This window comes from Entelurus aequoreus, linkage group LG10 (genome assembly GCF_033978785.1).
Source record: "Entelurus aequoreus isolate RoL-2023_Sb linkage group LG10, RoL_Eaeq_v1.1, whole genome shotgun sequence".
NCBI classification, from domain to species: domain Eukaryota; kingdom Metazoa; phylum Chordata; class Actinopteri; order Syngnathiformes; family Syngnathidae; genus Entelurus; species Entelurus aequoreus.
The window spans coordinates 13,392,611-13,405,110 of record NC_084740.1 but is presented as its reverse complement, the minus strand read 5'-3'; the positions used below and the strand labels follow the sequence as shown (position 1 = coordinate 13,405,110).

At 37.1% G+C, this 12,500-nt stretch overlaps 1 protein-coding gene across 3 annotated transcripts in view; it reads right to left on the bottom strand.

The window, feature by feature from the left end:
* Positions 1-12,500, bottom strand: part of dock10 (dedicator of cytokinesis 10) — a 115,131-nt gene that overhangs the window by 36,973 nt on the left and 65,658 nt on the right. For all 3 annotated transcript variants that reach the window (XM_062060172.1, XM_062060173.1, XM_062060175.1), the window contains 7 exons: positions 11,118-11,234; positions 10,932-11,049; positions 10,719-10,840; positions 9,748-9,862; positions 7,450-7,516; positions 7,226-7,273; positions 1,489-1,590 (listed from right to left, as the gene is read on the bottom strand). In XM_062060172.1, the coding sequence (XP_061916156.1) occupies positions 1,489-1,590; positions 7,226-7,273; positions 7,450-7,516; positions 9,748-9,862; positions 10,719-10,840; positions 10,932-11,049; positions 11,118-11,234 (689 nt within the window). The remainder of the gene's footprint in view (positions 1-1,488; positions 1,591-7,225; positions 7,274-7,449; positions 7,517-9,747; positions 9,863-10,718; positions 10,841-10,931; positions 11,050-11,117; positions 11,235-12,500) is intronic.

Genomic DNA, 12,500 nt, shown 5'->3' with positions numbered 1-12,500 from the left:
ACGATGTATCTAACATGAAAATATCATGTGGTGGTCACATCACTGATGAATCACTACAATACAAGTATGAATTAGCCGGATATTCTTCTTATTCTTACTTAAATAATCTGACATGTTCCATTATTCGTAGCCTCAAAGATCCCTTATAAGGCAAATTTAACAGTAATATGTGTTCCTCGAGCTTGGTTAATACTGCTAAACGATGAGGTTTTCACAACGTCATGAAGGACGATGATAGCGTCTACCAAAAAAAAAAAGAAAGATATATGGCATCGAATAATTTGGACAATTTGCAGTGTATTAGTGTTGTTAAGTGTTTACAAAAATGAGCTATTGATTAATTCTGATCTGTAATTAAATAATGATTTAATCTCTTTTTTAATTTCACCTTAAAAAATACTGACAAAAGCCCTCAACTTACAATATTTTCATTTAAATGTATTATATTATGAAGATAGGTACATAAACAAAATAGGTTATGTATTCTTTTTAACAGATTTGAACATATACAGTCTGTTAAATTAATTAAAGAACCAAACTTCATGAATGTTTTTTGTGACCAACAAGTATGTGCTCAAATCACTCTATCACAAAAAAATAAGAGTTGGTGACTTATTTGAAACACTTTTATGAGGTCTGGCTCTTTTGGATCCCCAATAATTTTAGTATAATTGTTTTTAAGACTGTCTTCCCGCAAAAGTACTAATGAATCAAAATCAATGTTGTTAGGAATTATTGACCTATTCAGGCCTCCAACGATATCAAATATTCTACTTTGAACATTTTTGGGGGGATTTTTCCGTTTTGCCATTAAAAACAGGGTTTACTATAACAAAAAGGGCATAAAACATTAAACAATAAAACTTTATACCAACAGATATATATGAAGTTGATCTACAGATTGAAGAGTTAAAAAAAAATAAAAAATGATTTGACTTCATTTGACCTTTTTTATGACTGAGACCATTCGGGTCCACAGGACCAAATTTGAGTGGAGTTTTAAAGGTGTAAAAAAAAAATCTATATATAATATTTTTCAGTGTGCGACCCTCTGTGGAAAAAGTTTGGGCAACCCTGATTTAAAGTGTTGAAGTTATTAATACATCAAAAAAGTAAGAACACTTTTCTGAGCTAAACTGTAGACATTAGTGGCAACTTTCTTTTGGCAGGTTTTGCAAATGGGTGAGCCATCGTCTTTAATGACATTTTCTAAGTACCCGAACTTGTTGCTTTTCTTATGGTTCAGTAATATAAAATGCATGAAATAGATTCATCAAATGTAAAAAAAATGGAGCCACACACACATAAAGGTGTGGATAAACACAGCTGATTAGCATCAAAGCTAAAGACACGTGAAACTGCGACAAAACACTATTGTGGGACATCTCAGATTTATGTAAAATTGTTTAAAAATACTATAATATGAGAACTTGAAGGACAATTCTAGTGTGTTAAAAACAGCAATTGTGGCTCAAGACTGCTGGTTACCATTGTGGGAGGAGGCTTGAGGGCTGGGAGGGATGGTTAGGGACCTTCAGGGTACCGTTGGCGTGGGTGGACTGGGCCAGCTTTAGTGCCGCTGCCAGCTTCCTGTTCACGAGCCAATCACATCACAGCTAACATTAGTAGATGTGCATTTTGCGTGTGGCATGACCAGTACGAGCTTGAGCATGCCCGAAACTATTTTACACAACATTGTGTAGCATTGCAGCGGAGGAAAGGTCGAAAAAGGTCCACTTTGACTGGCATTAATCTCATATTGTGTGGTTAATTCACGGGGCTTAGTGGTGAGTAGAGGTCTGAGAATTAGATTAATACACCGCAGATTAGAATGGGATGCCAGTTAAACTATCGCAGATCAGCTTAGTAACCCGGTCACAACAAACAGATGTTAAAAATGGTTCTGTTTGATGCTTGAAGCCAGATCACAGACTAACGCAGAAGGCCATATCTAGGAAAAAATAGAAATGGAAAGACGAGTCATGCAACATCCAAACCAACCACAACATTTGGCACACCTTGATTTAATACAGGAATAATAAAGTGTGTCTATCTTTAGCCTGTTATGGGGGAAATGAACCGCAATTGGTAACTTCCAAGCACTGCAAGGCTGTCAGCTAAGAAAAGCAACAGTAATCTAAACATAATGAAGTGAATCAGATTATTATTTTTAGGGGAAAATGTTACTTATGTATAAAAAAGTATGCCTTTTTGAATTTAAATGAGGTACCGAAATAATATTTGATTTGTAAGTTAATTTATTGTGTGAAATTTGATTTATTGTTACTTGAGACAAAAAGGAAAGCGCTACTAGGCTACCACCACTGGAGGCACTGCAGTCTCAACTAGGAACCAAGGAAGAAGAGTATTGATAAATCTCGAACCTTATCAAAAATAAGAAAATCTGATTCATCTTATTATGTGAGATGAATCATGTGATTATTGATGTATTTATTTCATTTGTTGGTGTTACACGTTGCGCACAGGAAGTGAACAAACATCCATCCATCCATTTTCTACCGCTTGTCCCTTTTGGGGTCGCGGGGGGTGCTGGAGCCTATCTCAGCTGCATTCAGGCGGAAGGCGGGGTACACCCTGGACAAGTCACCACCTCATCGCAGGGCCAACACAAATAGACAGACAACATTCACACTCACATTCACACACTAGGGCCAATTTAGTGTTGCCAATCAACCTATCCCCAGGTGCATGTTTTTTGGAAGAGGGAAGATGGCGGAGTACCCGGAGGGAACCCACGCAGTCACGGGGAGAACATGCAAACTCCACACAGAAAGATCCCAAGCCAGGGATTGAACTGAGGACTACTCAGGACCTTTGTATTGTGAGGCACATGCACTAACCCCTGTACCACCGTGCTGCCCAAGCATATGTGTGAGAAATTGCTATGAAATGGAAAAGGAGTAGGCTTATAAACTCTGCTTCTTCCTGCTCCTTTTTGGACTTGTTGTCATGACAAATTGGAAAAATGTGATGTACCATATTTTAACTTAACTTTATAGTTTGCAAAATAAAATATCAGTTAGTATTTTCTGCCAATTAAATGTAATATAAGAATAATGGATACAACATTTTAATTGATACATTATTTAATAGGGGCGGTATAGCTCGGTTGGTAGAGTGGCCGTGCCAGCAACTTGAGGGTTCCAGGTTCGATCCCCGCTTCTGCCATCCTAGTCACTGCCGTTGTGTCCTTGGGCAAGGCGCTTTACCCACCTGCTCCCAGTGCCACCCACACTGGTTTAAAAATGTAACTTAGATATTGGGTTAAACAATGTAAAGCGCTTTGAGTCACTAGAGAAAAGCGCTATATAAATATAATTCACTTCACAATTCACTTCACTAATATTAATTTTCAAATATAGGTGAAAAAGGAGTAGTCAATAACGTACGTACATGTATTTTTTTTTTTTTTAACAAGATGCTTATTATTGCTAGGAATGCAACAAGTACAGATTTTGACTGCAAGCTTATAGTATAGTGATAATACTCACTGTTTCACGATTTTTACACGTTGATTAATTCCACAACAACAACAAAATGCCTTGCCTTTACTTTGGCGTGTAAAGCTGGGTAGTGATGCCGCAAATGCTGCACCATATTGGACGTATTAGACCCATTAGTCGCAACTTTCTTTTGGCAGGTTTTGCAAATGTGTGAGCCATCCTCTTTAATTAAATTTTCTACATACCCGCATTGTTACCACACTGCTGACTTCATCATTTTTGGGGAGTAACGCTGCTCTGTCTTGCTGTCCCTTTTAAGCTAACAGCGTTGGGAATAACGGCGATAGGGTATAATGGCGTTACGGACTGCGTTATTTTTGTCAGTACTGAGTAATCTAAATAATGACTGTTCCCATCGTTGCAATGTGAGAATGTAAAGTGGCTCGTTAATACAATTTGGTGATAGAAGCGCAAGATGTCAGGTTTCGGCCACACATCAGCAGCATGCAGAGAGAAGGGGCGGGGATGATGACGTCGTTGTAAAAGCGCTGATGATGATTGGCTGGGTGGGCGGATCATGCCCTGCTCACGCCGTCTAGCTACACGCTCTGACTGACACACAACAAGCGCGCGATAATTGCAAACGAGTCAGAGCCACGGAAATCCAAAGGTCGCGTTCTCAAACTGCAAGTACCGGCACCTATTTTCGCTCATTGAAATTAAAGGCAAAAGGGACACGCGGTAGAAAATGGATGGATGGATGGAATGTTTATGTAACATGCACGCTATGTCCAGGAAAAAAATCCACGCCTGCTTCAAGCAACTTACAAAATATTCTATAGTGTAGAGATATCCGATATTGGCTTTTTTGCCGATAAAAATCCGATACTCAGATATTGTCCAACTCTTAATTACCGATTCCGATTTTAACCGATACCGATATATACAGTCGTGGAATTAACACATTATTATGCCTAATTTTGTTGTGATGCCCCGCTGGATGCATTAAACAATGTAACAAGGTTTTCCAAAATAAATCAACTCAAGTTATGGAAAAAAAAATGCCAACATGGCACTGCCATATTTATTATTGAAGTCACAAAGTCCATTATTTTTTTTAACATGCCTCAAAACAGCAGCTTGGAATTTGGGACATGCTCATGAGGGGGTTAAGGTGGGCAGGGTTGGGGGGTAGGGGGTAGCGGGGGGTTCTGGGTATTTGTTCTGTTGTGTTTATGTTGTGTTACGGTGCGGATGTTCTCCCGAAATGTGTTTGTCATTCTTGTTTTGTGTGGGTTCACAGTGTGGCGCATATTTGTAACAGTGTTAAAGTTGTTTATACGGACACCCTCAGGTGACCTGTATGGCTGTTGACCAAGTATGCCTTGCATTCCCTTGTGTGCAGTTCCTTTAAGGTTTATTGGCGCTCTGTACTTCTCCCTACGTCCGTGTACCACTCTGTACAGCGGCGTTTTAAAAAGTCATACATTTTACTTTTTGAAACCGATACCGATAATTTCCGATATTACATTTTAAAGCATTTATCGGCCGATAGAGAGCATGAGGAGGTTGAGGTGGGCGGGGTTGGGGGGGACGGGGTTCTTGGATAGGGGTTCTTGGGTAGGGGTTAGCAGGGGTGTATATTGTAGCGTCCCGGAAGAGTTAGTGCTGCAAGGGGTTCTGGGTATTTGTTCTGTTGTGTTTATGTTGTGTTACGGTGCGGATGTTCTCCCGAAATGTGTTTGTCATTCTTGTTTGGTGTGGGTTCACAGTGTGGCGCATATTTGTAACAGTGTTAAAATTGTTTATACGGGCACCCTCAGTGTGACCTGTATGGCTGTTGACCAAGTATGAATTGCATTCACTTGTGTGTGTGAAAAGCCATAGATATTATGTGATTGGACCGGCACACAAAGGCAGTGCCTTTAAGGTTTATTGGCGCTCTGTACTTCTCCCTACGTCCGTGTACCACTCCGTACAGCGACGTTTTAAAAAGTCAAAAATGTAACTTTTTGAAACAGATACCGATAATTTCCGATATTACATTTTAAAGCATTTATCGGCCGATAATATCATCAGTCCGATATTATCGGACATCCTTACTATGGTATTTTTATTCTTCAATTAGTTAATAAAAATATCTTTGACGTTAAAGACGTTATAGAACGTAATAGCCTATAAAATAACGGAATTAAAAAAAACCTCACAGTTACTTTGCTAATTAAGTAACAACTTACTCTTACAATGAGGTAACTGAGTTACTAACTCAATTCATTTTTGGGCAAAGTAATTTGTAACTGTAATTAATTACTTTTTTAAGGGAAGATGACCAATACTGTAAGCCAATGTAGTATATTATAAAATATCTCTGGACAAGTGCGTATAAGATAGCGAGTTAGGAGGACTGAAACCCACGGTGTAGTAGGTGGGGCCTTTGTGATTAAATAACGGTGACATTTTTAATCACGGTTATAGTAAAACCCGTTAATCGCTGCATCCTTAATTATCGTGTTTGGATAAAACTGCACTGTATCATACTGAAAGCTATTCTTATATTCATCATATTAAGTTACATGGGAGAATGGATAGAACTATGATAGAAACTTGTTCTATAATGTGTCTGTGTGTCGCTCTTGCATTGAATCTCAGGTGCACCTAATGTTGTGGCCGGTGTGTCGACACTTACAGTAAGAAGGGAATTAATAGGGCCCCATTCGTTGCAGTTTACCTGACACATGAAACGTGACCGATTGGGGGAGGGGGCGGGGGGTGCACTAGCCACTTTAGCCGCCAGTAGACGGTTGGGTTGGATATCTTAAAATATGTTTTGTGGCAATTCCAATTCTGACTACAGTGACAGTTGCCTTCTGGAGTGGCACTTTCTATCATTTTCAGTCGACTGCATTGAAAAAAATGAATAACCCCCAATGGGAATGGGGCCACATGAATCAATTCCCTACTGTCCGAATGAATGAATGCACGATGAGGCATGCAGGTGGATCGGACATTGCAATCAAGTCATATTTGCCTGCGTGTCAAATACAGTAAAAAATGAGGAACGTGAGGGATTAGGCTGCTGCCGTACGGATTTTCTCAACCCGATAGGCTACTGCAGGTGTCGTTCATCTCACAGCAACATCAATGGACGCCTGCGCCGAGTCCGCCGAGCATCAAACGTGCGAACAGAGACAGACAGCCAGACAGGCTAACACGGCAAGCTCCCCGTGGCCCGCTATCACAGACGAATGTTAAGTAGTCTGCAAAACCCCAGACGGGGCCGTGCTACATCTGAGAGCCAGCTAAGGGGTTCCAGCTATCTTTATTCCGTTAAGTAAAGCCTTTCCTTGGCTTACATGCAAGCTAAGAGTCGGGGGGGGGGGGGGAGAATAATTTAATTAGCTGGGGAGGAAGCAGAAGATGGAAGGAGCCGGTGCCAATGGCGCAGCTCCAGTAGTCCTGCACAGGAAAACAACCCCCATGGTGCGCTTGCCAAGTACTACAGTACAATATCCAGCTGTGCTTTACACACAACAGCAACACGCCCCTCCCCCTTTTCATCGCCCCTTGAGTGTGCACACGCATGCACAGCACACATTACGCTTTCTGCTTTATTTGTAGGTGTTGCGCACACACATGTAATCCCATGAATTATGTATGCATCAACTCAGATGGCATGACGAGTTAATACGATGTTTGCATGCGTGCAGCACTGTTGCAATTAAAAAAAATAAAAAAAAGGAAGTGTAGTTTTTTTTGTCTACCTGGCGATGTGGCGTTTGCCCATGAATCTGAAGTGCTGCAGGCAGAGCCTGAGGAGGGGAAACATGCACATTACATTACAAGTACAAAAAAAACACTAAAAAGTTTTTTAACAGCATTGCTCAGCAGACTGGAAGCTCTTATTTACGATTCCATAATTAGTATATCCCTATAATCATCCTACGTTACCCAATGTTCTTAGTTTTGTGTGCACAGCAAATCTTACTCTAATATTTTAAAGAAGTCCGAGATCTCCTGGTGGATGGCCCGGTGCCAGTAGGAAACTAGCACATCTGGAAAAAGACACAAAAAGGAGATGTGTTTGAAATAGTACAGTAACTCATACAAATTATGGCAATTTTTCAGATAAATAGTTGGTACCAGACTGGACGGAAAACCGGTAATGCTAACAGAAAAAAATTAATTTTGTTGTTATAATAAAATCAAAATGGTCACCAAAAAGTACAATTATGAAAAAAATTATATTATAAGAGATAAATTAAGACATTACTTGAATGACCAGAAAAAAAGTTATAGTTTGATGACAGAAATGTTGTATTTTTGACAAGAATAACATTTAAACAATATGAGAAAAAAAATGCCATATAGTCATATTTTTTTCAAGAAAAAAGAAAAATGTAATAATGTTACAGAAAAAAGTTAGAATTTTGTCAAAAATAACGTAAAAAGAATAATGTTGAACTAATAAAAATAGTACTGTTAATGTAAGAGATCAATTGTGACATAAACTAGGCTCTATATCTTACTGCTAGAAAAAAATTATATAATGACGAAAACAATGTTGTATTTTGTCATGAATTAAATCAAAATACTAAGGGATAAAAAAAACCACAATGTTATTTTTTTTTACATGACACCAACATGAAGAAAACCTAATGTTATAAACGATAAAAAAATATTGTGATATTGCAAGAGTAAAGTTGTAATTTTACAGGAAAAAGTTGGAATTTTATGAAAATAAAGTTGGACTGTTTTGAGAAGAAGTGTTATGATTACCAAAGATAAATTAAGAGGTTACTTAATAGTCAAACTATGACCAGAAAAAGACTGTTTTATGGGAGAAATGTTGTATTTTTTATATAAATACAATTTAAATTATTTAATAATCTAAAAAAATGCAATGTCATTTTAAACAAAATAAAAAAAAATTTAAGAAAAAACTAAAATTTAATAATTTTACAAGAAAAAAGTTGGAATATTTTAAGAAATAGCTTAATGAGAATAATGTTTAACTATAAAGTGAAAAAAGAAAAATTCTGAATATGTTATGAGAATAAACTGTTAATGTTACAAGAAATACATTGTGACAATACCTAAGCTGAATGTCACACTACTCTTTGAAAAATGTTATAATATTATGAAAATAATATTGTATTTTTGTCAAGAATGAAATCAAATCAGAGAAAAAAAATCTCAATGTTGAAAATCTGTACATGAAAAGAACTAATGTTATGAGAATAAAAGTTGTAATAATACAAGAACACATATTGTGACATTACAAGAGTAAAAAGTTTGAATGTTATGAAAATGAAGTTCAAATGTTTAAAAAAACAAACATATACATTGATTTGAAAATATGCAGGAAATTACAATAATACATTTAGATTATTATGAGAAAAAGGTTTTAATGAGAATAAAGTATTCATTTTACGAAGATAAATCATGTTTGTATATAACAAAATATTGATATTGTATATCTATAGAGATAAACTGATGCTGTACTATTGCTGGGAAAAAGTTCTAAAATTTAGAGAGTAATTTATTTTTCCCAAATTTAAAATCTAAATATAATGAGATAAATAAATAAATAAATAAATAAATGTAATTTTTAAAAGAAATACATTTTATTATTATATTTTAAAAAAAGTTGCAGAGTACTATAAAAATAGCATATGACAACTATATAATGTTAGAATAAAAGCTGTAATAATTCAAGAAAAATATGTTGACATTACAAAAGTAAAGGTGTAATGTTATGAAAATTAAGTTGGTTTGTTTTGAGACAAAAGTATATATTTTTCAGAAACAAATGCTGAAAATTACAATTTCAGTAATGAATGAAAAATGTCTTAATATTATGAATGTATTAACAAAAATCTGTTTAATGTTGCAAAAAAACCTTAAGATTAATACATTTTTAAAAAGCTGTAATATTTAAAAAAGATACAAGAATAAAATAAGAATGTACTAGACAAATGTCATATATAAATATTTTTTTAAAATCTGCAATATTATGGGGATGAAATAGCAATAGTGCATGAAGAAATATAAACATTACCAGAATAAAATCAGCATATTGCGTTAAAATGGTCGCAATGTTATCTCTATGAGAATAGTCATTGTTTTTCTAGGTAGAAGCTATGACATTACTAGAACAATTTCAAGTGAAAAAATTAGACTTAGACATTATTCAGGTGATATCATTCAGCAAAAACTCCTTGACAGGTTTCTAGACCAAACCGGTTGGCAAAAATCTGAATGACATGATTGTTTTGTTCTTTACCTTCAGATATGGTTTTCATGATGTGTAAGAAGCACATGAGGAGGCTTCGGGTCTCCGCCTGGTCCAGCTTGTCACAGCGAGAACCGTAGCCAATGAGGGACTGAGGCCGAGCAAACTGCCAACACAAAGATCATATTGTTGCAATCAGTATCTAATATTACCGTACTCACACAGTAAAAAATGCTGGGTTATTTTGATAACCCGATTTATGAGTTGCGAGTGTTGGGTTAAATTTTGGAGTTATTTTTATGAAGAGCAAGCCATTTTTTTGGGTTATAAGGGTATTATTTTAACTAAATTTCTGGTTTTTCAAAACTATGAACCATTTTTGGGTTGTTTTTCAATGAGTAACACATTTTTGGGTAAAAGGCTTTCTTTTTTATTAAAAAGGTACTTTTTTCTTGAAGGGAATTTTGTGATGGATTATTCTTATTAACCTTATTTACAATCACACATCTTATGTACATGAAAATATTTGAGCATGCTGTATAGAACTACTATGACCATACACGCCAATTCTTCTAAACAAAAATGTCACTCTTGCTTTTGAGTATATTTTAATGGAATAAAAATAATTTTGATCAGTAGTTGGGAAGGAGTAGGTCAAACCAGCAGTAAAATTGATCATTTTTAACCAACTATTGGGTCAAGGAGCGCTGAATTACGCAACCCAATAGTTGGGTTTGGAATAACCCAACATTGTAGTGAGCATTACTCAGCTTTTGTGTTAAATAAATTCAAACCAATAGTTGGGTTGTGAATCAACCAACATTGAGTTAGCATAACTCAACTTTTTGGTTAAATAATTCAATGCAAAAGTTGGGGTGAAAAAATTTACCCAAAATGTTGAGTTAAAATAACTCAATTAAGGGGTTCATCCTTTTCTGAACCAGCAGTTGGGTGAAAATTGGGTTATTTTTTAACCCAACATTTTTTAGTGTGCAATGTCACTTTGGTTACTTTTTCTTTACCTTCTCGTAGCCATCCATCTTGTCACTGTTCCTGTCACTGTTGCTGGGGTTGGAGTCCACGCTGATTAGGGAGCCCCGAGAGTCGGCCTGGTTGCCCGTAGCAACGGCCAAGGATGAAAAGGCTAGTAGAGGAGCGGGGGGGAGGGAAGGGGTTAGTGTCAGTGACCTCATTTGCTTTTTTTCCCCACTGCAAAAAAATGTACCGCACACTACCTGTGATGGAGTTGAGCACCTCTTTGGAAAAGGAGGCGTCTACCGAGTTGCCGTGGCGAGTGACGGGTAGCGCACCTCCAACCACTCCTCCTCCCACGCTAAGGTCGTCTCGAGAGCCCTGGAAGTCAGTGGCAATTTGACGTTTATCCGAGTTTGCTTCTAACAGGTTGGAATGCTGTCTTCTACCTGATCACTGGAGGTTAGGTAAATGGGGAAAAGGTCCCTGAGGAAGAAGCGAGGCATGTTGTCCAGAATCAGACCATACAGAGGAAGATAGAGAGATGCTATTCTTGCTTGCTTCTCCTGAACAGAAGATGAAGAAAAAAACACATGTTAAGACTGTTGGAAATAATTCTTAGGGTTATAATTAATCACCTTGAGTCATGTTGTAATGAGAAACTGGAAATATGTATCATAATCTAACTGTTTGCATGTTCATTGCATTTTATATGCTTTTTGGAAGCGCCTAATTACAAAACCCAAAACCAGTGAAGTTGGCACATTGTGTAAATCATAAGTAAAAACAGAATATAATGATTTGCAAATCCTTTTCAACCTATATTCAATTGAATAGACTGCAAATACAAGATACTTAGCGTTCGAACTGGAAAACGTTGTTATTTTTTGCAAATATTAGCTCATTTGGAATTTGATGCCTGCAACATGTTTCAAAAAAGCTGGCACAAGTGGCAAAAAAGACTGAGAAAGTTGAGAAATGCTCATCAAACACTTATTTGGAACATCCCACAGGTGAACAGGCTAATTGGGAACAGGTGGGTGCCATGATTGGGTATAAAAGCAGCTTCCAGCTTTAATTCACAAACAAGGATGGGGCGAGGGTCACCACTTTGTGAACAAATGCGTGAGCACATTTTCGAGCAGTTTAAGAACAACATTGCTCGACGAGCTATTGCAAGGAATTTAGGGATTTCACCATCTACGGTCTGTAATATCATCAAAAGGAGAAATCACTGCACGTCAGCGATGATATTACGGACCTTAGATTCCTCATGCAGTACTGTATCAAAAAGCGACACGAGTGTGTAAAGGATATCACCACATGTGCTCAGGAACACTTCAGAAAACCACTGTCAGTAACTACAGTCGGTCGCTACATCTGTAAGTGCAAGTTAAAACTCTACAATGCAAAGCGAAAGCCATTTATCAACAACACCCAGAAACGCTGGCGGCTTCGCTGGGCCCGAGCTCATCTAAGATGGACTGATGCAAAGTCGAAAAGTGTGGCGCAATATGAAGCCTAAAATACCACAACAGAGACCCCGGACTGTTGAACAACTTAAGCTGTACGTCAAGCAAGAATGGAAAAGTATTCCACCTGAAAAGCTTCAAAAATTGGTGTCCTCAGTTCCCAAACGTTTACTGAGTGTTGTTAAAAGGAAAGGCCGTGTAACACAGTGGTAAAAAATGCCCCTGTGACAACTTTTTTGCAATGTGTTGCTGCCATTAAATTCTAAGTTAATGATTATTTGCACAAAAAAAAAGTTTGAACATTAAATATCTTGTCTTTGCAGTCTATTCAATTGAATATAAGTTGACAAGGATTTGCAA